Genomic DNA, 25,747 nt, shown 5'->3' on the forward strand with positions numbered 1-25,747 from the left:
TTTAATGTCAATTTGCTTCAGTAAAATATAGCATTCAGGGATATCCTCAGAGTTTTCTCCTAGCTCCCCAAAGTGTTTCCCTAAAAAGGACTGTAAAATACAGTAATATTCCCTTCCCAGCTCTTAGCACATAAGTTCTCTTAACACATTTTTCACACATGTGCCAACACCACAATAATTCCAAAATCTTTTAGTTAAACTTCATCTGTCTAATGAATTTTCAATGCACGTTTTGAATTATTTGTCCAAAACTTGAGCTTTGATATTTCACAAGGGGAAAAATTAATCCAACACATTTTTAGACAGCAAACACAAAATATGTTTTAATTTTAATGGAAAACCCTCGTCTAAACTTTCATCTCAACAGTCCACAGATAGACCGCTAAGAAGGATATCGATCAATGACAGAAAATCAGATTTATCTACAGACTCCAAGTGGACTGGTTCTTATGTTCCCATTGAACAACATTCTCGGGGGTTTAATAATCGCCGTAGTTGGCCAACTTTACCAACTGCAGTAGTTTGGATTGTGAGTTACAGTCATGTTAAACAGTATGTTGTCCAGTGACTCCTGTCCTGTGAAAAACTAAGTAGATCCATCAGTCAGTGTCTTGTAGAACCACTTTTAGCAGCAATAACTTGAAGTAACTGTTTCCTGTTTGACTATCACTGGAGGAACATTGGTCCACTCTTCTGTATAACGTTCCTTCACCTCCTGCACTTGAAGGTTGTAGATATTCATCTATGCACAACTCTCTTAAGGTCCCAGTTTAGCGTTTTAATCAGTTTGAGGTCTGGACTTCGACTGAGCCATTAAAACATTTTGACTCTTTTCTTTTTTGTCATTTCAATAATTTTCAGCCAATATTTTATATTCATCATTTGAGAACTGCTGGTCTCCTCCTGGCAACCTTTCCAAACAAGTCACTTGTTCAGTCTTTTTTCGTTGTATTGCCTTAACGTTTAACAGTAAACATGCTAAGTGAGGTGTGTAGAGACTGAAACGTGGCTCTTTGTTTTGTTTTTACAGTTTCCCTGAGCATTGCACAGTACAGTTTTGAGTTAAATTTGCTGGCATGTCATTTCTGGGAAGACTGTGGCACTGAAGACACTTGCTCCATGCTCCAGACCAGCAAACTGCTAGATTTTTTGCTAATGATCATTTGATTAAGTACATTTGATTAGCAGTACCTGGCTGCTCCTTACCCTTCTCATTCCTATGGAAGCAGCAAGAGTGCACAGAGTCCAGTGAAAAACTTTCTTTTTCACATGATTGTATTTTTAAAGATGTAAAACAGTATTTATCACTTCACATTATTTAAAAGTATTAAGCTAACCTAACTACATCAGAATAATCTTTCCTGTTTAACGCTGACAAATTTGAGTGTGATTATATCAATAATAGCTTTAATATAAAACATAAATGACTCAAGCTTCTACCAGTAAAAGCAGCTGTCTTTTTTATGAAAACAGCGGTTAATGTCATTCCCTAATAGCACTTATACTGGGATAATTAATTCATATAGTTCTCGATTTGGGAATTACATGAATAAGAGCAGGTGCATGTTAGCCCATTGGTTCCATGTCTGCTATTATTATTTCAGCATAAAATTTCTTGCAAACGTACAACTTAAGTTGTGCCGACATTACCCTCAGATCTACTTGCAGTTGTGGCTTGCAGCGGCTTACTTAGCCTTATTGCCCTCATACTTAACCAGCACTGATTCAGGTGACAGCGATTGAAAGCTGATGCTGGAGCCAGTGAAGTCCGGCATTCAGTGGCAGCTCATGACTTGTCTCAAAACACCAGCACCCACTGTGTTAACTCGCTAACATCCTGACATGAATTATATGTCACTCACAAATTTTCAAGCATCAACACACATCAACCACTCAGAAGAGGAGAAATGTAATCATTCCTTGGATTGACATATCAAGTAATGCAACACAACACAGCAATAGAAAAAAAACACATACGCTGCAAATTTGTTCTGAAGCAAAAATACAATCTTTTTTCTGCCCTTTAACGTTTAAAATAAATCTTACATGAGTGCTGAAGGTATAGTTACAGTATTTTCTGAAACCACTGCGACTACTAGAGTACTCTGGTGTAGTACTGTCCGAGTCCGGTGACCAAACCAAAAAGCTAAGAGGCGTATGGACAGAGCTCTTCATAAATGCCACTGAAGCCTGGCAGCATCTGTGGGCAGCAGTAAGCACTCCCATCTTAAGCCTGACTGTGATTTGAGACACGTGACGCCCACATGACTTTGAAGTAGAGAAACAGAAGAGAAAGCTAAGAGGAAGATGAGGAGAGCAAAAGTGAGAAAGGCTAGGATACCGAGGCAGACAGAGATGAATGGGTTGGGACAAAGGCAGAGAGGCCAACTGAGAAAGAAGGAATCAAGTAAACGGTGACGTGCAGGGAGAGAGCGTATATATAGAGGAGACAGAAACAGAATGAGTGCTGCAGAGGCAGAAAGCAAAAATCTTGTCAGTTGGAAGTCTGCGGCAGGACTTTGAGGGGATAATTAGGGAGAGTGACTCCAGAAGTGGAGAATAAGTTCTTAGTCCTAAGCCTTCATGCTGAGGGATTAGACTTGGGCTGAACTCCTTTCTCTCGCTCTCCCGCTCTCCAAGGACTAACTGCTCTCTAAAGTGGACCGCTGACAACTTGGCAATGGGGACAAGCTACTGTAGCTGTGCCTGCGCTCTGTCCATACTGTTCCATTACAGAAAAAGCCAGTAGCCTTTTCAGGATCATTCACAGTACTGGGAGTGCAATTATAGAAAAAGAAATCTGGCACATTTCAGTTCTGTCCAATAGCCTGTAGTAATGTCGGATGTATTATTACCACCTTTGGATTGCCATCCATCCATTTTCTGCCACTTACCAAAGTCCAGGGTCACAGGGGCAGCAGTGTAAGCAGAAATGCAGCATGTCCTGGCTCTGCCTCAGGGCCTTCTCCTTGTGCGAGATGCCTACAACACCAGCTCCTGAGAGACACCTGGTCAGATGCCTGAACCACATCAAATGGCGATGTGGAGGAATAAAGGCTCGACTCTGAGTCCCTCCCAAACACCTAGCTCTTTACCCTGTCCATATAGGATGAAGTCCAGCCACCCTTCAGAGGAAGCTCAGTTCAGTGACTTGGATCCGTGATCTTCTTCTTTCGGTCTCTACCCAGAGATCACGACTACAGGTGTGTGTAGGAAAGTAGATCAACCGGTAAATCGACAGCTTTGTTTTCACCATCAGCTCAACTCACCACAACAGACCAGTACAAAGTCTACATCACCGCTGACCCCACACCAATCCATCTCTCCCCTCAATCATCAACAAGTCCTCCAACTAGAACAGTAACTCGTGCCTGACCTCAAAGTTAGCACTTCAAAGTTCCTGGACGTTGAAGTACTAATTCTCACTCCAGCTGCTGCAAACTCAAGCATCAATTTCCCAAGTATGAGCTGGAGGTCACTGCCCAGTGAAACCAATAAAACCACATCATCCCCATAAAGGTGAGATGAGCTCTTAAGGTCACTGTATCAGACAACTTCCACCCTTTGACTATGTGTGAACAGAATCAACTTTACATTGCATTTATTACAAACTGTGAAAATATTCTGTCTCTCTTAAGTGTGTGCCTGGATTCGACTACAATTCATTTGGGCTTTAACATTCTTAAAACTCAGAGAAAAGCCAGGTAGTGAAACGTGCAATCTGCCTTGCAGTCTCATCTCTGATATTGATACTGTTACCACCAGATGAACACCAGATGTCTGGATGGAGGCACACCTCTCATGAGACATAGGGGGAAAAATCATCATGTAAAAGGGAACTGAATGTACTGAGTGGTTGTTCTCTGTTAAAAATAGGATCTTGTGGAATAATTACCATTAAGGGTATAAATTTTGTTCATTGTACAGCTAAGTACACAGTAGAAAATAACCTTGTTTCAACGTGTTAATTCGACGTGTTAATAAACATAGCACACATTCAATCTGTGATTGACATTAACACCTCAAGTGTTGATGTGATACATGTAACAGCTGATGTGTCTGGCAGCTGAAGCACAGTTACTATCTACAGATAACCAAACTCAAAATATTGAAACCAACAATGAACATTATGGCGTCTCCTTTGACTAAGCTCATTATCTGGATGACATAAAAGTATGACTGAAATTGGATTGTTATAAATGCTGCCCTATTTTCCATCTCCCAAAGACAAAATAGGTTAAATTCAGTAATAAAGTTGCTCATAAGAATAAATCTTCACCACACATTTACATTAATTAGATAAACGAGGCACTCAAATCTGAAAATATCTGTAGCCTGAAGTTCAGCATTTTGCTAACTAGAGCAATGTTACTAACTGGAGCACAGTCCACTGCCATAGCTTATACAAAAGTTTGCCATGTCAACTTATGCTATGCATCAAAAAGTTGCATCTCTGAGCCAAGAACAATGGGGTTCTCTTGGATTGCAAGCGACTAAAACTTTCCCTATAGATGGCTTAACGGTTACGTGCAATATCAGCCCCAGATCTGAGTAGAGGGATGACAAGGTGCTCCACATTTTTCATTACAAGTATATAATCTTGCAACACTGACACTCTCGCCTGGCCCTTTGGCTGCAGCTATCATTTTTCTTTTTTACTCCTTTTTTTTCTGTGGTGGACTCGGGTCTTTTGTGTAGTCTATTTTCCCCAGCCTCCTGTTTACTGTGCCCTTTGACCGCTGTGCCATTTACAGCACACACACACACAGACACACACACTACTGCAGAGACATGGATCTAATAACACTGGGACCGTGGCATGTCCTCATTTTACTCATCACAGTGTAATGTGAACACTGGCTTGGCTGCTGTCTCTGTTTTAGAGTCATATTGTATCATTTTTAAGCATTCCTTGATTAAAAGGCTACATATTGATTCATATGTCACACAAGTCTAGAGACAATAGTCCCACTTACACCTATTAGTAACTTTAAATCATCAGTCCATCTGACTGACTCAGATTGTGGGAGGAAAATAAAATCCCCAAGAGAGTTGCATAGAAAGTCCCGTGTATCATATCTGGCTCCTTCTGTTGTGCAACAGAGCTTTAGGATTTCTAACTACATAGACATTACAACCTATTTTGCTTAAGTGATATAAATGCAGGGGAATTCAGTTTTAGCCCATACACAGGGAAAAGTCAGTCTGATAGGCAATGGGTAAATCAAACACATTACAGTGAAGCTTCATTGTAATTCCATCTGTGTAAAAAGTCAGCAGATACATTACGGTCCCGGGAAATTGGTGATATTGAACTGCTCACATAGAGTCACATCAAAACAATGACTACCCAATCAGAACTATCATTTAGACACTGCAGGCAGTAGACGTCTTCCCATAAAGACGTCTACATACCACATAGACCTATGTGGTATGTGACTTTTGTTGCTATGATGCCAGGTCTCTCTTGGAAATGAGATTTTTAATCTCAATGAGATTTTTTACCTGGATAAATAAAGGATTAATAATAATAAAACCCCAGATATAAAAAAGTTGGGAGCCGGTGTAAACTGTAAGCAAAAACAGAATACTGTGATTTGCAAATCTCATAAATCCATATTTTACTCACAACAGAACATGGAAAACATAAATTCTGATTTTAAAAAAAATATTAGCTCGTTTTGAATTTGATAACAGCAACATGTCTATCTTAATTGCCCCTTGGGGATAAATAAAGTTTTTTGACTTTGATGTCTCAAAAAAAGTTGAGATGGGGCGACAAAAGGATGGAAAGATTAAAAAACAACAGAGACACATTTAGCAACTAATTAGGTTCCCATATGGAAAAGAAATAGTAAGAGCTTATAAAAGACTTGCATCAGATGTGGCCTACTTCATATAGTGAATCATAAATCATATGATTTACTCATGAAAGTGGCCACTTTCTCATTACTTTCATATATTGTTTTATTAAGTATCCAAAACATACAAGTTTCATTTATAGAATTTTTCAAGGGATCTTATATCTGTTTTCACTCTTGTATGCTTTTCATTCAAGTTTCACACAAGACAGATACAAACTTTATAAGATTTATATATATCTTTTCCATATGGGTTAATTTCCAACAATCAGTAATATGATGTGATATGGTATTAAAAGAGTATCTCAGAGAAGCAGAGCTTCTCTGAGGTAAAATGTCATGGTCCTGAGTCTGGTGACCCAGTGTTTATGTTTTAATTATTTTATATATCGTAATTTATTAGTTTTCTCATTGTTATGTCTTTTGTAATTTCTAGCTCTACAGTTCTTCAGTGTTTCGTGATTTCTAGTTCTGGGGTGTTGTTCCTGTGCCCCCCATGTTTAGTTCTGTCTTCATGTCTATTTTCATGTTCCACAGTCAGTCGTGTCTCATGTCACAGTTTTCTTCTCCTGTCCTTCTGCTCCTGATGTTTCAGTGTCAAGTCCGTGTCTCTGTGCCTGTCTTGTGTTTCCTGTCTTACTTTGATAGTCCTATGTCAGCGCATTCAGTTTTGCTTCCTCCTCATCTCGTGATATCTGATTAGTCCCAGCTGTGATTCCCTCCTGTTTCAAATTCCCTCGTTAGTCCCTTGTGTATTTAAGCCCTTTATTTCCCTCTCTCTGTTGTTGTGTCATCCCCTCACTGTGCTGTGTATTTCTTCCATGCTTCTGGCAATGTTCTGGTTCTCTGTTTCCCGGTTTTGTTTTTCTAGTTTGGGCTTCATGTTTTGAGTTTCTAGTCTAGTTTTCTTGTATTACATGTTTCTCCAGCAATAAAGCTGCCATTTGGAGTTTACTCCTTCGTGTACGAGTCCTGCGTTTGGGTCCTTCCTCCTGCCTGCCACAGCACACCCCTTGACATAAAAATGGACAAAAGCTCGCCAATCTGGGGGAAAAAACTGCATCCAAAACTATAAAACAACCTTAGAAAAATGTTCCTCAACGTAAAATTGCAACGACTTTGACTATATCATTGTATACAGAACATAATTTAATCAAAAGGTTCAGAAATTCTGGAGGAATCTCTGCTCACAGTGGACAGTAATGATCAATGTTAGATGCCTATTATCTGTCAGACTGCACTGTATAGATAACAGGGAGGATTCTGTCCTGGAAATCTCTGCATTGGCTCAGGCAAACTTTCAAAATTCACTATCTGTCAGCTCAGTTGAACAAACTATGGATTTCTGAGGTCTTTTTTTTCTTTTTTAAATTTTACAGAGTGTCCTAACTTTATTGGAATTGGGATTTTTAACGATGTGATGGAAGTTGCAGAACTATCAACTCTGTATCAAAACAGTGGGGGGTATGGAGTTTACTGTGGCCCTAGAAGACAAAAGCAAAATATAAGTGATGGTATATAGTGTGTTTGACTGCTTACTACATAGAGCAGAAACCCAGCATCGTATCCAAGACCAAGGAAATCACTAGATTGCATCACTTTGTAAGATTACAGGTTGTTCACATCCACTGTAACATTTTTCCACCGTGTGAAAACCGATCCTGACCGCTATCAGAGTTTAGGAGACAGACTGAACTGATGGATCTGAGGACGTTTGTGTCAAGTTTGTCAAAGTTTCATCCAGAAAGCCTTTTTCAGGTAGGATGCTATATTTTTGCCTACTGTCTTTAGGAACGCGTAGCCTCAGACTGACCATATGATACATGAAGCCAAGGGTAAATATAAAGGGTACCAGTATAGTACATATACTGTTAAAAGGGTGGATGCTCATATTGAACATGGCACACAACTCTGTGTGTGCTGTCTGCGAGCAGAGGCTTTGAGGGAGAGGAACTAAAACAGAGGATGAACTGTGGGACTGCACAAAAACCCAGTGAAAGAGAAATGAGGATTATTTTTGAACTGTTAACCATGCAAAGCTACAAACGAAAATTTGAAGGTGCAAATGAGCAAAATAGCTCTTCTTTCAGATCCTTTTTACAAGACTCTCTTTATGAAATTTTAACACGAACCCGTGTTAATTACAAGGAGCTACTGTTAGCTTAATTAGCCAAGCAGTGCTGATCAAATCTACTAAGCTGATCAAATTGCCTGCAGTCATTTCAGTCAGTAAACTGAATGACTGCAGGCTAAAAATGAGAAAACCTGCTGTTGCTTTTACCTCTGCTGAAAGCAAGGAGTGACTGATTCCAAAATAACTCAAAGTTTCAAGTGTCAAAGTCGCCCCCGTTATTAGAGCAAACAGCAATATGCAACGTGCAAGAACAGAAAGACTGATAAGGTTTGTCAACAGTAGCTAAGAAGGCGGGCTCACAATCAATCAAACCAATCCACTGTTGTGAACATGGGACACTTGTGCACATGACTACATCTCATGCAAGCTACTTTAAATGAGGAAATATGCTATTTTCATTAAAACTGATATCAATCAAGATGACACTGAGAAGCACACAAACGTGGCAGGACATCCTGTAAAAACGCACAAACACACACAACTAACGAAAACGGGCCACATGGCTTTGATCAGTGTAGAATGAGAATATTGTCTGCACAATTGCACTACACAGAGGTTGCTTCTATGGTCTCATTTAAATGAAGTTAAATGTTAGGTCAAATTCACCAATTACTCTTTTTTTTCCGAGACACAGAACTGTCACAACACAGGCATCTTCACACAGACAGGCTATTATTAATATTTACTGCTTGCTAAGACAATGATTAATCCATTTTTTCTCATCATTTATATTTAACGTGATAATTAAGAGAGACTCATTTAGTATGCGATACTGACACTGTGTTTTTTTCCACCCTCTCTCATCTCTCCACTCACTCATTCATCGTTCACGCAACGATAACTGTGGCCGCTCGTTAGCTGGAAAGCATCAGGTCCTGTGACTTTCCTGGCTCCCTCCCACGATGAGCAAATGAATATGTTAAATAATCACTCAAAGTGAATTAAAAATAAGCGGCAGTGAAAATTCAGCCCATAAATGTAAACACACAGAGAGATCTCTCGCAGCTTAGATGAAAGAAAAGTAGGGGAAAAAGGATTTGCTGTACCTTTGCTTCTACCTAGAGGAGAAAGGATCCGTAGAGATAAAAGAAGGAAGAGTGTCATCCAAGGCAGAGCACCAGAAAAAGACAACAAAAAGTAGGTTTAAGCTATTGTTAGTCTACATAAAGCCTGTGACACTTGCATGCAACATGTCGACAATCATGCAAATTGTGCAGTAATGGGAGAAGCGCACACGGGCAGCACACAACTGACACTTCAAAATCTCAACAATTCTTTTTCTAGATTTCATTTTGTTTATGCCGTTGTGTGTTGTTTTAATAGAGTTGAGGTCTACGGCTAAGGTTTTCGCTGGCTATTTGTCATAGTTTTGGCTGAAGTATATATACAGAACTGTGCAAAAGTCATTTCTTTATATTTTTCTAAGTCACTATTTGGGATAACTACCTTTTTTCCTCAAGAGTGTCTAAACTCTCAAAAAATGTATGTTTTTGTGACAAACTGCTGCTAATAGAGTTAAAAATGGGTTGTTTGCTAAGTTATTCATTATGTGCAGACACAACACAGGTCAGGAGGTGCTTTTATGTTTGAATGATTCATTCAGATCCATAGATTTGTTAAGTGGATTAACAAACAAAAAACATTGCTGTGAAAATGCTCAGGTACAAGGACTAAACTGAAACTGGGTGTAAACGCAGCTATTGTCCAAAGAAAGACCTGGAGAACTATTGCTCAAGACTACTTTAACGGACCTGCGTCCACATATGTGGACATCACATTTTGGGTTATTTAGACCAAAATACTCAATTTTGCTCTACAAGGGCCTGATATCCACTTACGAGGACATTATATGCTACTGTTCTATTGAAATTTTAAACAAATATCCTCATATGTGGCTCTCATTTTTCTTAGAAACAAAAATTTGGTAAAAAAAAAAAAAAATCTGGTAATTCTGTTTTTACATTCATCAGGACCCAATCAGCTCAAATATCCAAGAGAAATTAAAAATGCATGCTGTGGAGGAGTTCGGGTCTTAGGAGGTTAAAAATGACAAGTCTGGCTCTTTGGAAGCAAAATATTTAAAAAATGATGGGTGGCTCAAGACTTTTGCACGGTACTGTAAATAAGCCATAGTTTGCTCATGATAGCTGAGCAAACTCCAAACTCGTCATATGACTGGAAGCCATGGCCAAATGTTGTTTCCAAGAACAAGAACGAACATCCTTTCTCTGTAATATCGGCACACAGTTATAGTTCGGTTTAGGTAAGTGAAAGCTGAAAACACTTGGGCACAATTAGAGAAAAGTCACAGTTACTTTATGCCAAACTTAATAATCTTGGACTCCTGGAGAGCTAGATTGAATTTGATTTTGAAATACAATAAGTCTCAGACTCCCTTTCAACAAGCCAGCGAGATCTGAAAAAAAAAAAATCTAAATTGCAGAGTAACTAAGAGCCTGATATTTTTAAGCTTATTCCAAAAAATAGATTCTCAAATGCAGCTTTACTGAATTTGATCCGACAGAAAGGAAGCGGCTCCGTCCATTTTAATCATAGTAATAGTAATTCACATTCCATGAATGTGCCACTTCAGAAATGGGCTCTGCTGTCTTCACCCATCCACCACCCAGACTTCAATATTATCTTACACTGGCAGTGGATGTAGAGTGTAAATTGTGTTGCTGCAGATTCATCAAATATGAATGCAAACCCTGCTACTATTTCTCCTACATGCACCTTACCTTGACACTCTTTGATCCTTATTGTTCCCTTTCACCCCTCTCTATCCCAGATAAGCTTCTTTCTCCTCTGAGCTGTCTCCCCAAATTCCAGTGATTTCCTTATCCACCCCCAACCCCACCCCCGAGCTTCCCTGTTTTTTTTCACCCCATCCCCACCATCCCCGCTCCCACACAGTGGACCGTGTCACTGCTTGTTTGCTGTGGAAGTGAGAGTAGTACACAATTATGTAATACACAGAGACCTGGATGAAACGAGGCTGAGGACACACACGAGCACAGCGAGAGAGAGACAAAGGTGAGATGTGGGACATGCCATGCTGTTGTGCACCCCTCTGCGCCAAACACACACACACAGTCATCCCCCCACCCCCACCCCACCTCTCTGCAGTAGCCGCACAGCAACACGCAAATGCAAACGGACAGGTAGTGCAGGCGCACACTGTAAATTTACAGCTCACAACCAACACAGGGGTTAGTGAGCTAAAAAACAAATAAATAAAAGAGATATCTACAAAGAAAGAGGAAAGAGTACCTTGCTCTGCCTTCAGGTGTGCGAGGCCTTGAAGAGAAAAATCAAACAGACAGGAGAACAGAGAGGAAAAATTGAGAAAAAACACAACACGCCAATACTACAGTTGTATTGTCACTGTGCATGCTTTGCATAATGGCAAAGAATGGCTATCACACTAAAGGCAAAGCTTCCCCAAGTGCATTCGAAAGCTTTCCACTGAAACAGACAAATGACTTATACGAGGAACAGTCTGCGTGAATTAAAGTAACTGTGGAGGGTGTTTGCTGAATAAAGGTCAAATCTAAGAGTTAAAACAGAACTTGTGGTAAAAAAATTTGCTTGCGTTTTAAAGGTGAATGCATAAATAACTTATAACTGGATGGGACGTGAATGGCTGCAGCAGTTAAACTGAAGCTGTGACCTCATTTGCCTGGAGACTCACCTGGTTTTCTCAGGACTGCTGTGGAAACGTCAGGAAAAGAGAGAGAGAGCAAAGAGAAGCATCGCATTAGCAACACTCTACAACCACTTTTGCATGTTGCATCTACACATGCAAAAAAACCAAACCCCTAACACACTGGCGATCATGTAAGGAGCAAAGAGGCGCCCTCTTGACATGTCTGATTGTAAACTATTTCAGTGTGAACACCTGTGGAAAGAAAAAGGCATAAAACTGAATCTGTCCCGCCCCCACGGGATCCAGATCGACATTTGTGCAAACAACTCTTCCACATTTCGAATATTGTCATTGTAGCATAATATTCCGCATCACACAGAGTCCCTTGAACACGTAAAATGATGCATAAATCCACGCTGTTGAGGATTTATGGTGTGAGTTTTATGGATTGCAGGATTGCTTGTTCTCAGACCCATGCCTTTCTCCTCCACCTCCTCTTCTTCAACTTATCGCTCACCCACAATCACACGCCCCTTGTGGTTTCTCAGAAGAATGCTCACAGTGGGAGTCCCGGTGTAGCTAATAGTGGAGCACGGCAACATTACAAAAAAGAAGAAAAAAAGCCGCATGTTAAGCTTCGCTCGCGGCAAACATCCTCACCGAGAGCTCACCCGTCAGTGACACCTTGTGGGTCTCAGACATGCCAGTGTGATTTAGGCAACATTACAGATGACTGAGTGGATTCAACATCAGTTGAGTCTGTTATATATTTATTATTCTTCTTTAGTCACAAACCTGAAGCTCGCATCCTAATAGGAATACTCGCGCTTGTAATCGGTGCCCCCCAAAGAGCATCAAAAACTGATGAGAGGAAAATTAAACACATCTTAATTAAGACAGACTACATCAGACATTTTAAATATTGGCTCTAACGCGAGATATCAGATATTAATGTGACTTAGCGATGCGCTTTGATCTCTGCCCAGTCTACAAAGAGGAGTGGCCTGTTTCGTACTACTAGATACATCCAGGGATTTCTGTGTTTCATTTTTTTCCCACCCGCCTCCCTGACAGCTTTAAGTCCTTGTTTAATGTTAAATTTAACAAACTCAACCCACGACAGATATATCATTTGAGAGGAGGAGTAGGGAGGCAAATTCTGCAGCAGGGGATGGTGAAGACGAGGTGAAGATTTCCTTCTGTCTCCTTTAGGGAGTCTAAAATGGATGCTGCCTCTCCTCCCACACAAGAAAAATGACATTGGAAGAGGAAAGGGAAGGGCGATGGGTGGAAGTGTGGGAAAGGAGGGTAGAAGCCAGCTGATGGACGGCAGCACTGTTCTAGTTCTCAGGAGATGATCCTGGGGGGGGGGGGGACTTAATGCTTGAATTTATGTGCCTGAATCAGCAGGTACACATATTTTTTTCCCTGACTGTGCAAATGCTTGTGTCCAGATATGGTGCGTGCGCGTGTGTTAAATGCTCAGTTTCCGTGTAGATAAAACCTTTTCTCTTGTCGCGACGGTGCTCAGAACAAGCCAATGTGCTGTGGAGGACATGTGGTCCGAGCGTAATCCCTGGCTCTATTTTACCAGCAGCTTCACCACTCAAATCCAAGCATAATTTTCAGCATGGGCACTAGACACAAATGCCCCGTGCACTGGCATCAGGCAAGTCCCTGCACCATTTTTTTTCTCGCTGACCTACTTTTTATAGTAAGATTATTGTAACTGTCATTTTTTCCATGTCTGTTTATTAATCCCCAAAGCTAAGCCCGAAGGCACCATTTCAGCACTTACTTAACAGTTTGCTTGCCCTAGCCTTCAATTACTAACCTTCCAACGAGTCCCTGCATATTTGTTTAAGCAAAAAGGAGGTCCTTAAACTGCTCATTACAAATGCAGGATGTGGAATCCTGAAAGAGGACATGGATGATCATTTTTACATATTCATTAAACAATCCTGTGCAGCTCTTAACAACCTTGACCTTCTGCATACCTTTATGTAACCAGAAAAACCACAAGGTATTCAAGAGATTTCATAATGTCACCGCTGCTAAGTTAGCTGAACTGAAAGAGATTTCACATCCAGATCATTTCTATTAAAGACAGTGATCTTTGCACAAGGAATAGCAGGAGAATAATAACGATGGCTGTGCTTAAAGAAGCAGTTTAAGAATGATCAATGACAAGGTCAAGTACTAAAGCTACAGCTACAGATCTGCACACTAAGGTCGACGCATGCAGAGAGCGAGTACTGTCTAATTTCAATCCATGCGCCATGACGCAGTTAGCCACACTGATACATCCTGATCCACACAGGAGGCGAGACTGAGCATGTGTTTTATGGCCAACTGTTTATGGTGCAAAGCATGGAAGGGCTTGCAGGCGTTCAGAGAACGGAACCATTTCATAATTATCACTGCGGTGAAATGATGATGCCTTAGCAGAAGGTTGACCCCCACTAATTCATGACAGATGAGAAAAGGGGGGGGGGGGAGGTATACCAGTGTGGGAACAAGAAGGATGTTTTTCAGTGAAGTGGCAAACAGAAGCTTTATCCCACTTTTCCCATTTTCTCATTTCTCATCACACATGTGAATTCTGCCCAGTCCTTGTATTTTCCCTTCCAGGCCAGTCGGCTAGCAGGCTACCATTAAAAACACGGCTGGGAAAACTCTTCCAAGGCCCAGTCTACTCAGCCAGTCAGCCATCTGCCCGTTTTAACGAGCAGCTCCAGGGCCTCGCCTGCATCCGCGTGCATTCACGCGCATGCCTGTGAATGCAAATGCATCCGGACTCCTGCATCCGACAATGTAACATATACATATTCACACATTTGACAAATTGCTAATTTTATTGCTCATTAATGTACGGCATGATCACAGTATACTGACGGGACAGGTGTGCGAACATCCCCTGAAAACATTCTGTGCTCAAGCGCCGCATGAACAACAAGTACTTTGCCCACTTGTGGACATGTGGCCATAACAGTAAAAGAACTCTTCACGAGTTTGCCGACAGACAGTTTGAATTGACGGCAGTGTTTGCGCAGGCATTTTCCAGGCAAATTAGCCATCTCTGTTCTCATTATCCTCCTAATTATGGTTCCCAGTCTCTGTGGCATAATCAACAATCAGCCACATCAGTTAATGGGAGAGCAGAAAAGAGCAGCAGTCAGTTCAGCTGGGGAATTAACTTGACTACCCTCCCCTAGCTCCCCTTTTTTTTATAGCCTGAAATCGGAGGAAAATGAAGAACAGATGCCTGAATAGAAGGATAGAAGGACGAAGAAGGAAGTAAGCATGAGTTGGTTTGTTGTCCAACAGCTAATTTCCTGTGACAAATTAGGGTACAACAGGCCAGTGGTAAATTCACACATTGGACTCGTTCTGCCCTGCAGCTAAGATATGACCACCGCCCGACTGAGTCGTCTTAAAACCTCGGCCTTTCTAACACAAAGATGTCACAGTTCCACCGTCAGCCCTCAGACCAACAGGCCTCCTGCTCCTCCTCTATCGACTGTTCGACACAGGCAGCGGGCAAATGGGATGAAGCGAAAAGAGGTCAAGTCCAGCCCGTTTGCTCGACTGCTCTGCAACCAGCACATCGCGTGCTGTCCTCAACAACGCCACAGGCTAGCACTCGTGATCTGACGTCCGAACAGCTTCATTTGATCAGCAAATTTTGGTGCATATTGGGAAGCAAAAGACAGCAAAAAAATCACATTTTAAAGGCACGCTGCAGTGATGACATTTAAAAAAACAAACATTTTAATTGTATTAGATACAGTTTAAAATAGCTCGTCATTAGCGCTCTAGCTTTCAGTGAGCATTCCTCTGATTTCGGGCAAAATGGAGTCATCCCTCAGTCGTGTCAGTTTGATTTAGACAGGCAGGAAGTGGGTCAGCAGGGGAGGAAATTTGACATGGGTCTGTTCACACAAAGGGATCTCCTGCAATCCATACACGTAAACAAATAGTTAAGCGAGTAAGGTTATGGTGAAACTGTGTATTTAAAAGGTTACCGTTCTTGAATATGGAAAAAAAGAGAAAATTTTGTGTTGTGGTGAATGGAATAGCAAAAAAACGAGCAACTTATTTTTGGCATCAGCTAGCACTGATCTCAAGGCTGTAAAGCAGCAGGGTGTTCTGAACAATGAGAGATTTTAACATGATTATTTTTTAAATATATATTTCCTGAAAAGGAAGGGAAAGACCAGTGGCAAGTTTTGTCGGACCACGTAGGTATCAATTAGAAAAAAACAACTTTTTTTAATAACTAAAGCTTTTAGGGTGTGAAGATGATAGAATAGGGTGGAATATCCTCAAAGAGCTGGATCTCATTACACTCTCCAAATAAAGCGATGGCCTTGGCACAGAAGCAGAAGAAAAACACATGAAGTTATTTCTCAACCAAACTTTGTGTACCTTCAGGTCCTGCAGCACCTTGCAAAATCTGAATACATTTAATAGGGGGGAAAAAAGAGAACTCAGTATTGTAATTTTAGTCATATCAGCTAATACCATATCCACCACTGCCTGATCAAAAGTAATAACTGTGAAGGGAGAAGAAATGCTGAGAACATCATCTCCAATTTAACTCCCACGTGAAATACGAAGACGTTCTAAAAGAAGCCGTAAGAGCAACAAAACCCTCGGTATTTTCATTGGGTGTCCTGCATGAATTGCATTAAACCGCTTAAACACGCCAGAGTATAGATGCTCCTGCTTTATATAAATTACACTGTTGTGCAATCAATGCACATTTTTCGAGGCATTTCATAAATGAAGTTTGGTGTGGCACAAATCGCATTAGGTGCAGCGGGAATAGCAACACAGTTATGGAAATTGAATCTAATTTTCAGAGGCTTGTATTGAGATTTATTGCGTTGCTTACAGCCACATGGTATGAGATGATTTTAATGATGCAACATATGCAAAAAAACAAAAAAGCAAATATGAAGGGTAATCATATAATCTTTTTTTTTCGCTATACCTGGAAGCAGACAGCAGATGTGATGCTAGTTGAAGTCTGCATTTGTAAGGAATCCCATTGAATTTTTATTTCAAAATTTTAACCAGCAATCGTGCTTGACACAGAAAGGTTCTGGAGCCAACCCTCTTACCTTCAGTGCAGTATCGACCTACATATCCAGTTCTGGAGCAGTCACAGTAGGGTTCTCCGTCTGCCAGTGAGCAGATCCCACCATTCTCACAGGGGTTCTCTGTGCATAGGCCCATCATCTCCAAGCGGACTTTCTGACTATTGATAAGCGTGGGCAGCTTACTCCCATAACTGAGGTCTGTGATAATTCCTTTGAATGGCGCTAGCTCGCGGACGGAGGGCAGGGTGATGGCAGACGTGCGGATGTCCCCTGGGAGGCCTCCAAGAAAGAGGTCACTGACAATATTCATGAACTGCCGCTGAGGCCGCACCTCTTCCGTCTTGGTTTGGCCATCCAAGGCCAAGCCAGTCCGCAAATTGTGCCTGTTGATGGCTGCAAAGTGCCAGCGGCTGTCGTTAACCATCTTATCTGAGGTGATGGTGGTCTCGGCACAGTCGATACTGACGCGAAGCTGCAGCTTACCCTCAGATACAGCGAGAAGCAGAAAGTCACAATATCCGCCATCATCAAAGTAGAGCATCAGGCCCTCTGGTTCTGAAGTCTTGAACTGAAACGTCATGTCGCTTCTGGTGCTGGCATCCCAGCGCAGGTAGCGAGCCCACTGACCTTCAGAGCCAGTAAACTCCAGGCCTATGCTTAGGCCCAGCATGGTACTTAGCAGCATAAGGAAAAATCCAGGTAGGCTGTTTGGATTCATGGTAGAGAATAACAGGGAGCTCAGAAGAGGGTGAGAACTGGGGACAGATCCTCAAAGTGATATGAACATCTGATAATGGTTTAGTTCCGGGCTTTTTCTGCTGAATGTTATATTCCACATAGATAATCTTAGTCAGGCAGACAGCGCAATATCCTTTTTTTTTATCTGAGAGGCAGATCTAACGTTGATAAAGGATCTTATCTCAACTGCCAAATCTATGGAGAATTGTGCAAAAAAGGAAAGGAAAAAAAATCCAGTTTCCACATAAACGCGTAAAATTGCTATGGTAAAGGTGAGCCGTAGCGTGTTTTGTCAGTGATTCAGAGCTGTGTCTTGTGATTTTTCTTTAAGGCGGTTTCCTGGGTTGAAGCACAGAACGGTCATCGTTGGTCCGGTTCCACGCCCCATGGTTTAAACTGCAGGGAAAGAACAGACAGCACTGAATGCATTTCTTTAAGATGAATCTCTATTTTCTAGCAAAACAAAGCAACCACCTGCAAGGGGATGTGTGACACAAATAAAATATGTGACCCAATGAAACATAACAAAGAGGAGTCCAGAGATTCTTATTAAAGGTTATAAAATGTTGTATCAATTAAGTCTGTACAAAGGAGACCCATTCATGCCAAGCATGTTGTGTCCACTCCATCATCCTATTAGGGCCCATAGAAATTAATATGATTGTGACACATCATGACAATCTGTCATAAAACAACTCACTCCTCTTCAGCTACAATCAACCATTCCTGTTGTAGTGTACTTTGGTTTATTAGCCAGTTAGCTATGTAGGAAATATTTCAAATGATCCACACCCCTAATCCCTGACCAGCTAAATCACTGCTAGGACAACGAGGGGTGGGGTGTCCTTGGAAAATGACCCCCTCTGTAAGAGATCCCCTGCCTGTAAACATTTGACAAACCCTGTAATGTTCTATATCTAGTTAGCCAACACAATGTAGAATTTTGGAAACATCATTTGTCAAACTAACACTGTCTGTGAGCTTTTGGCTTAACTGTAGGGATTTTCTTTACTGTTGCTAAAATATGCCAACTTAAACTAGAGTTATAAAGCTGGTTCAGATGTAAAACAGCACTCAGAGGAGGTGGAATAGGGAAAACAGCAATTAGGCAAATTGTGCCTATGAGTTTAGATGAATTAGAAGGGATACTGAGAGCACCATTCAATGTGGATTTGACTCTCTAGGTGGCCATTAAATAGCACTAAATATCTACTGAACACCCATTAAAGGTTTACAACCATTTTATGCACTTTTCTATTTCTGCCAATTACTCATTTTATTTGAAGGTCCACTCAAATAATCATTTATAGTTGTAAAGCCTTCGTTTGAGAGATGAATTCCCAAATAGTCGAAGGACAACAAAGCGGCGTTGTGAAAAATACACAAATAAATAAAGTCCATCTACTGGGCTGGGTTGCCTTGTTGATTCCACGATGAGAGGAAATCCATGGAGGTGAGCCGGAGCATGTGTTTAGCCTCAGACGTTAGCCTGCTGTCTGTAAGGGCCTGCTGGGATCCTGATAAATATGACTAATTATCTGCCGCCACTCTCCTTTTCTCATTTGCGTATCTTTGGGGGATTGCAATCATAAACAGCTATTCAGAAAGATGTTACGATGGTGCTACTTCATTTCCAAATCCCACCACTAGCATTCTTTTTCTAAATTTCCTTCAGTGAATACGTTTTTAACTTGTTCACATCACCCAAACCCAGATGACAGCGGTACTGAATATTAACTAGCTCACTGGCCTTTGTACGCTACACCTGTACTCATCTAGTTCTGTTTGATTTTGCTCTGCAGAGCCAGGAATGATTCACATGGTGAAACCTTATACGTGTGTGTACTCTTCCAGCCCTTTGCCCTTGCAATTGTTTTGCTATTGGGCTGCCCACCAGACAAACGCATTGTCCAATCATGACAGTAGCACAGACCCATGCAACACAATAGGCCCTTTAACCACCTGCCCTGAATAGTTAATCTTGCTGCAGCAGGCAAGCTATTGAATTGTAGAAACTGATACCTATGCTAATGCACCGTGTACACATGCATGTGTGTCCCTGTGCAGGAGTGTACCTGACTGTGTCTCTCTGACAACGCTGGGTTGCCTGGCTGGACGACTGTCTTTGTCTTAAAAGTGCCTTTGTGAGACAGCGTCCGAAGAGAGGTTAAAAGGTTCTGTGTGGTGAAATCACCCTGAACGCTACTGCATCAACCCAAGCCACCAACTATAAAAGAGTGTTATGTGCTGTGTCCCTTGACTAAGCAAGGCTCAATATGCCCATGAAATCTGAGATGCCTGCCTGGTATAAAAAAAATGGCCCTGGACTCTATTCAATTAACATGAGTTATTGTGTGTGTGTGTGTGTGTGTGTGTGTGTGTGTGTGTGTGTGTGTGTGTGTGTGTGTGTGTGTGTGTGTGTGTGTGTGTTGCTTAACTGCGATATCGGGTGTCCCTATAGCCTGCAAACCATGGTTTTAACACTGAATGCTAACAATGGTAACATATTCTCTTTCAAGCAGTTATGGAGATATCATTGTGTTAAACACAGCTGTTTACAATAGGGGTTTTTTCCACCTTTAATTGATTCTGACTTTAAAAACAACATTTGCCCACCATGACATTAACTACTTAACATTCGACTGACTATAAGCCCTGCTTAAAATCCAAATCTTTCCACCTCAAAGCTAAGCTAAATGAAGCTAACATAGTGCCAAGTTGAGTTTTACCCAGAATATGTTACTGACACTTTTCCTCGCAGGCTTGTTATGAAAGATGCCCTTCAGCTAACAGCATGCCTGAGAGCACCCAGCAGTCCTCACTCCACAGGGCGAAAAAGGAAAAATTAACAAGCTGTTTTGGGCTTCTTAATTAAGTACTCTGTTTAACTAGCATAAACCCAAACCTGTTTTTTTCTGCCTCCTGTTAAACAAATAGGAAGTGGCATAATTTCTAAATAGCTACCTTGCTCTGCTAGAATAAGCACATATTTTCCGGGATATACACATTGAATTATTAAATAGTGCAGGATATGAGATGACCTGTATGGGATACCTTCACTGACTGCCCATAAATGATGCATTGACAGGTCCGGCTTCGGTGCAGCAGATTTATAGGCATGTTTTGTAATGTAGCCGAGCCCCTATCACGCACTGGAGACCCCCTCAGCCCCCTGCTGTGCTCCCTGTCCATCACATGCTGCAGCCCGGAGGAGCGATTTAATCCGACAGCAGTCACAGCAGACAAGGGTATGCTGCATTAGAAGCGTGTCCGGACCTGCCAAGTCCACTGCTGGTAAGAGGAAGTGGGGCGCACGGAGCAAAAGGGGAATTTTAGGGTGAACCGGGAATAAAGTGAAGTCATTTAAAGCTTCAGTGCAAAACTTGAGAGCGTAAACTTCAATCTGGCACCAGCAGGAACGGACACATTACGATTCTTTCCGCTCGCGCTGAACATCTGTGCAGGGCTCCAGATGTTGCAGTTAAGAAAAAAATAGCCCAGTATTTAGATTTTAGATGAGCAAATGGCCCCTAAATGCATCACGAAATCCAACGTGGGCTTCAGTAAACAGACTTTTATAAAACACCAGCCATAATTTAGAGCAAATAAGGTACAGAGACGGGATCAGCGGTAACTCTGCAGTCAGCTCAGAGACACAAGTTCTGGCAGAAATATTAAATTAGAGGGATGCTGTAGTCTCTGCTGAAAGCCCCGGTGGACATTTCAATTCCGCACGGCCGAGCTTTCACAATGTAAGTGCAACAGAAAATGATGCTATCGATCACATGAGTAATTTCATCCCTTAATGGAATATTTTAAACCTTCAGATGATAGGAAACATTTAAAACCTGCCAGAAATCCAACCCGCAAGCCCGCACGGATGAATAAAACAGCGGGCTACATGTTCCCCCCCCCAGCAGCGCTCAAGCTTTCCCTCTGCCTCTCGCACGGTGGCAGTCTGACTGTGGCTCGAGGGCTTACGAACCTTTGCTTTTGGAAATTACGAAGCGAAATTTGAACAGGACTCGTGGGTGAAGTTGTCGAGAAAACGGGAATAGTTCGGGGTAGTTTCCTCCTTCGCTGTTCTCTCCGACCGAGAGACGCGATTCGGTGAGCTAAAACTTTCCATCTCTACGCGCTTCGCTCATTCCCTACGAATTTGTTTGCTTTAAAAAGGAACAACAACAACAACAAAAAAAAAAATCAACTCTAATAAGTCCACGTTATCTCCCTCACGTCACAGACCTACCCACTGTTTAGTGTTAAACTGCGGGTGAAGGCTTTTCAAAATTCTAACGATCCAAGCCATCCCACTGCGCCTAATTCCTCATCTCAGCTCAAAGTCACATCAAATTCGCAGAATATTTTCAGAAAAACTTCAGAATCCCGCAACTTAAGCATCCTCACAGAAACAAATAACGTATTAAGATGGTGGTGGGGAGGGAAAGAATAAAAAAATAAATAAAATTAAAATAAAACAGGACTAAACCAGTTTTAATCTGCTCCTACCTTTTTTTTTCCCACGCAGAGACTCCGGACGGACAAAAGCCCCGCGCGTAAATATTGCAAATTATAGTAATCCAGACCAAAATCCCATCCACAAACCCGAGCCTTTCTTGATGAGAGTGGGATGCTGATGGTGGTGATGAGGCGGTTATTATAAGTGAGGCGCGGTGGAGGAAAAGGCAGCCGTGCTCCTTCCTCCGGCTCAGTGAACGCGCATCTCTCAGCTCTGCTTCACTCAGCGCTACTGTTGATGGGCCCCTGGATTTCTCCCACACTGACGATCTGACCCGCCTTCTTCAGAGTAATCAGCACAGTGGGTGGGGGGGGGGGGGGGGTTACTCCATTTGCAGAGACAACAGCCCCTCGGGACAAATTACCAATAAGGAAAATTATTTATTCCTTATTTTTAAGCTAGGCTTTTATGTAATTCAGGCTGCTTGCGCGCTTAGGAGACATTACGAGACATTACGAGAAGCAAATTACGTACTGCAAAAGTAGTGCATGGCATGCCCACCTAATATGTAATATATATATATATATATATATATATATATATATATATATATATATATATATATATATATATATATATATATATATATGTATGTATGTATGTATGTATGTATGTATGTATGTATGTATGTATGTATGTATGTATGTATATATATATATATATATATATATATATATGTGTGTGTGTGTGTGTGTGTGTGTGTGTGTGTGTGTGTGTGTGTGTGTGTGTGTATATATATATATATATATATACATATGTGTGTGTGTGTGTGTGTGTTTAATACACACAATTCTAAATGTTCCTGGGGGCTGTTCCGGGCAGAAGGTTTGGTTTCTTTCAGTGCAGTTTTTCAAACCCAGGCGAAAAGAGAGCACAGAGTGAAAATGTGACGTTTTGGTTTTAATTTTCACCATAGGGGTTTAGAGCTTAAATTCAGCACCTTGGACAGCACCCCCTGGTCTTGAGACAGCTACGGGCGACGTGCAAAATCCCAACGAGCCGCACCCTGGGCAGAGGGGAAATCTTTCGTTTTTTTGCGTGTTGCCTCAGCAGCTCTGATGCCAGGGTGCTGTCCAAGGTCCTGAAGGCTTGTCAGGCGTAAATGAGAGCGAAAAGAGAGAAAGCCTTTCAGACAAGAGAGGAAAACTAGAGAGATGACCGTTGGGCCTGTCACTGGCTCCTTTTATTGTAATCTAGTCTCTTTTCTACACACTATTGATACTACTAATTACACTTGCTACTAAGTAGTCATAATAGCAAGATATTATGCAGCTAGTAGTAGTGTGGATTTAACATGCTCAAACAGCTGTACTGGTTTGTGGCTCCACGGTGGAGTGGTTTACACTTTCACCTAACAAGCCAAAGATCCCTGGTTGGTTCCAGGAGGAGACACGAATCCCTTTGGGGTTGCTTCAGGAAGGGCAACCTGTGGAAAAATCTGCTAAATAAAACATGTGTAGCTGCCGGCTGTGGTGACCCCTTGTTAAACAAGGAGCAGCTGAAAGAGGCTCTGTGTAGCTTTATTGGTTTGACATATTTTGGCACTGTTTTTGGAAAATGTGATAAGGGGCTCTCCCATGAGGCCCTGGGACCCAGGTGTTGCCAATACAGGTAATGATCCACAATGTTTCACTTTGTGCATTCTTCATTTGATAATTAATGTTTTGCAAGAGTAGTGCAACCTGACTCAAACTGTACACCACCAGCCATCATATTCTGTAGCATTTCTTCCACAGGTATACAGTAGCTGCTGCTGTAGTAGGCTGTTTGGCCACCGTGCTTGGTGCTGCTTCTCCAAATCTCTGCAACTCAAATGGAGTTATGAACACTGGAGTTTTGGGAGTTTTTTTATTATGATGTGGTACATGGATTGATTCTTATATAGTGCCTTTCTACCTTGCTTGAGCACTCAAAGCGCTCTATACTACAAGCGTCATTCACCCACTGATGCACGCATTCATACAACACTTATTTCTATGCTTTTTATCTAACATTTACAATCCAGTGAATTTGGAATTCACTCTTGTCTAAGAACAACATTTTGGCAAGCGGACTGGAGAAGCCAGGGATTGAACCATCCTATTTCAGATTAGTAGATGACCTGCTCTACCTCCTGACCAAGCACTGACTCAGCACCATTCCATATTTCTAGCACATTTGCTGAAAAATCTCCCATGCGTGTTTGGCAGGGCAGATATGGCAACGAGGGTGTTGCCATCCTGTAAGGGAATAGAAATGTTATATTTGTCACAGGATAAATGAATTACTTGAATAATAATAACAATAGTAATTAAGAAACATTAAATACAGCAAGACACTGGACTGGGTGAAAAAAACCCAAAGGGGATAAAAAACAGTTGCATCAAAGTAAAACGTACATACTGAAAATTCCTCAGGGTGCGTGTTGCTGAAGGGCTCAGGGATCTCAAGTGCAGGTCTAGACTCAGGATCAGCTACCTGAGAGTCTTCACCTAATCCCTTACACTGAACTATCAGGTCATTTTATACATATCTGGGCATCAGACCAAATTTAAACATGATAAGAACTTGCAGCCAGTGGAAGGAAGCTAAATCCAGAGATATGTGGTCTGTCCGTCTTTGGCACCAGCTCAAATCTTAGCTGTTGCACTGAGGAATAGCTCAAAGCATGAAAGTGGCTTTTGACACATGGCAGGACTGGAGGGAGATGAGCAGAAAAGCATCGGTGACCTTCTCTTGTTCTGTGAAGAATAAAAGAACTTGGAGACACAAGTGAGATTTATGGATTTGTAGAGGTGGTAGAGAAAAAAAACATGTATTTACAATTGTGTATGCGAGAACTGTGACACGATCTGAGATATATGAAACTTGCTCTATGCAAAGTAACTCATAATGGACCTATATGCCCCAATATGTTTTCAGCATTTTAGCTAATGTTGTTTTACAGGATTAAAGACATCTATAGTGATCAGCCATATTATTAAAACCATTTCCCTGACATTGAGTAAGCTTACAATACCTTTGGCACATTTATATGCATATTTAGATCAAATGTTATGGTCTGAGTAACCTAAAAGAGTGCTGTATTTTGCATGATGGCATTAACATAAGGGACTCTGATGTCTGAACACGCAGCACTAGTTGTAGCAAAGGGATACGTTCTGTAACAAAGGCGAGGTGTTAGTCAAAGCAGCAGAAAGCCACAGACATTAACCCACTGGTAGAGAAGGTGAATTACGACTGCAGGACGAACAGCGTTAAATGAGGCACTGAAGTCTAATAGTAAATGAAACAATCTCCTGCTGCTGCTGTAAAATTGAGGCCATTTGTTACTTTGAATAGGGCTGCAAGGCTAAAACAACATCTGGGCCACTCTTGCTGCCCAGTTGCCACTGAGACCCTGACCTGGATAAAGTGAGAAAAGAATGAAGGAATGATTGAATCGAATGGTTCCGGGATGAGTGCATCTCACCTATTTGCTCGATAAAATAAAGACCCCATCGAGCTTCAGCTAACCATTACCACCAAGATGGATATTATAAAATATGATTAAAGCGATTTTAATATAGCCCATCCAGCAGACAGCTCTACACATTTTCCCCTTGTTAAACTCACCTATGAAACGTTGCTTTTTCCTGTGGTCTTTTTTGATTTGTGTCACATATTATTCTGTTATATTCTGCCAAACTGTCACCTGTAGGGGCTCGTCCAGGGGTTTCATATTAAAGAGAATGTATTGACACATTAATTAGGTCTTTGGGG

The 25,747-nt window shown here is 41.5% G+C and overlaps 1 protein-coding gene across 20 annotated transcripts in view; it reads right to left on the reverse strand.

The window, feature by feature from the left end:
• nrxn3b (neurexin 3b) overlaps nt 1-22,271 on the reverse strand; it is a 321,105-nt gene extending 298,834 nt beyond the window's left edge. For 11 of the 20 annotated variants that reach the window (XM_080289984.1, XM_080289978.1, XM_080289982.1 and 8 more), the window contains exons 1-4: nt 21,997-22,266; nt 16,771-17,883; nt 11,690-11,707; nt 11,269-11,295 (exon numbers count right to left, since the gene is read on the reverse strand). In XM_080289984.1, the coding sequence (XP_080146110.1) occupies nt 11,269-11,295; nt 11,690-11,707; nt 16,771-17,467 (742 nt within the window). In that variant the 5' untranslated portion in view covers nt 17,468-17,883; nt 21,997-22,266. Of the gene's footprint in view, nt 1-11,268; nt 11,296-11,689; nt 11,708-16,770; nt 17,884-21,996 lie in introns of all 20 variants that reach the window. The other 9 variants (XM_080289992.1, XM_080289988.1, XM_080289987.1 and 6 more) reach the window with 5 other exon arrangements.
• Nucleotides 22,272-25,747: the final 3,476 nt, after the last annotated feature.

Source organism: Astatotilapia calliptera, chromosome 15, assembly GCF_964374335.1.
Source record: "Astatotilapia calliptera chromosome 15, fAstCal68.1, whole genome shotgun sequence".
NCBI classification, from domain to species: domain Eukaryota; kingdom Metazoa; phylum Chordata; class Actinopteri; order Cichliformes; family Cichlidae; genus Astatotilapia; species Astatotilapia calliptera.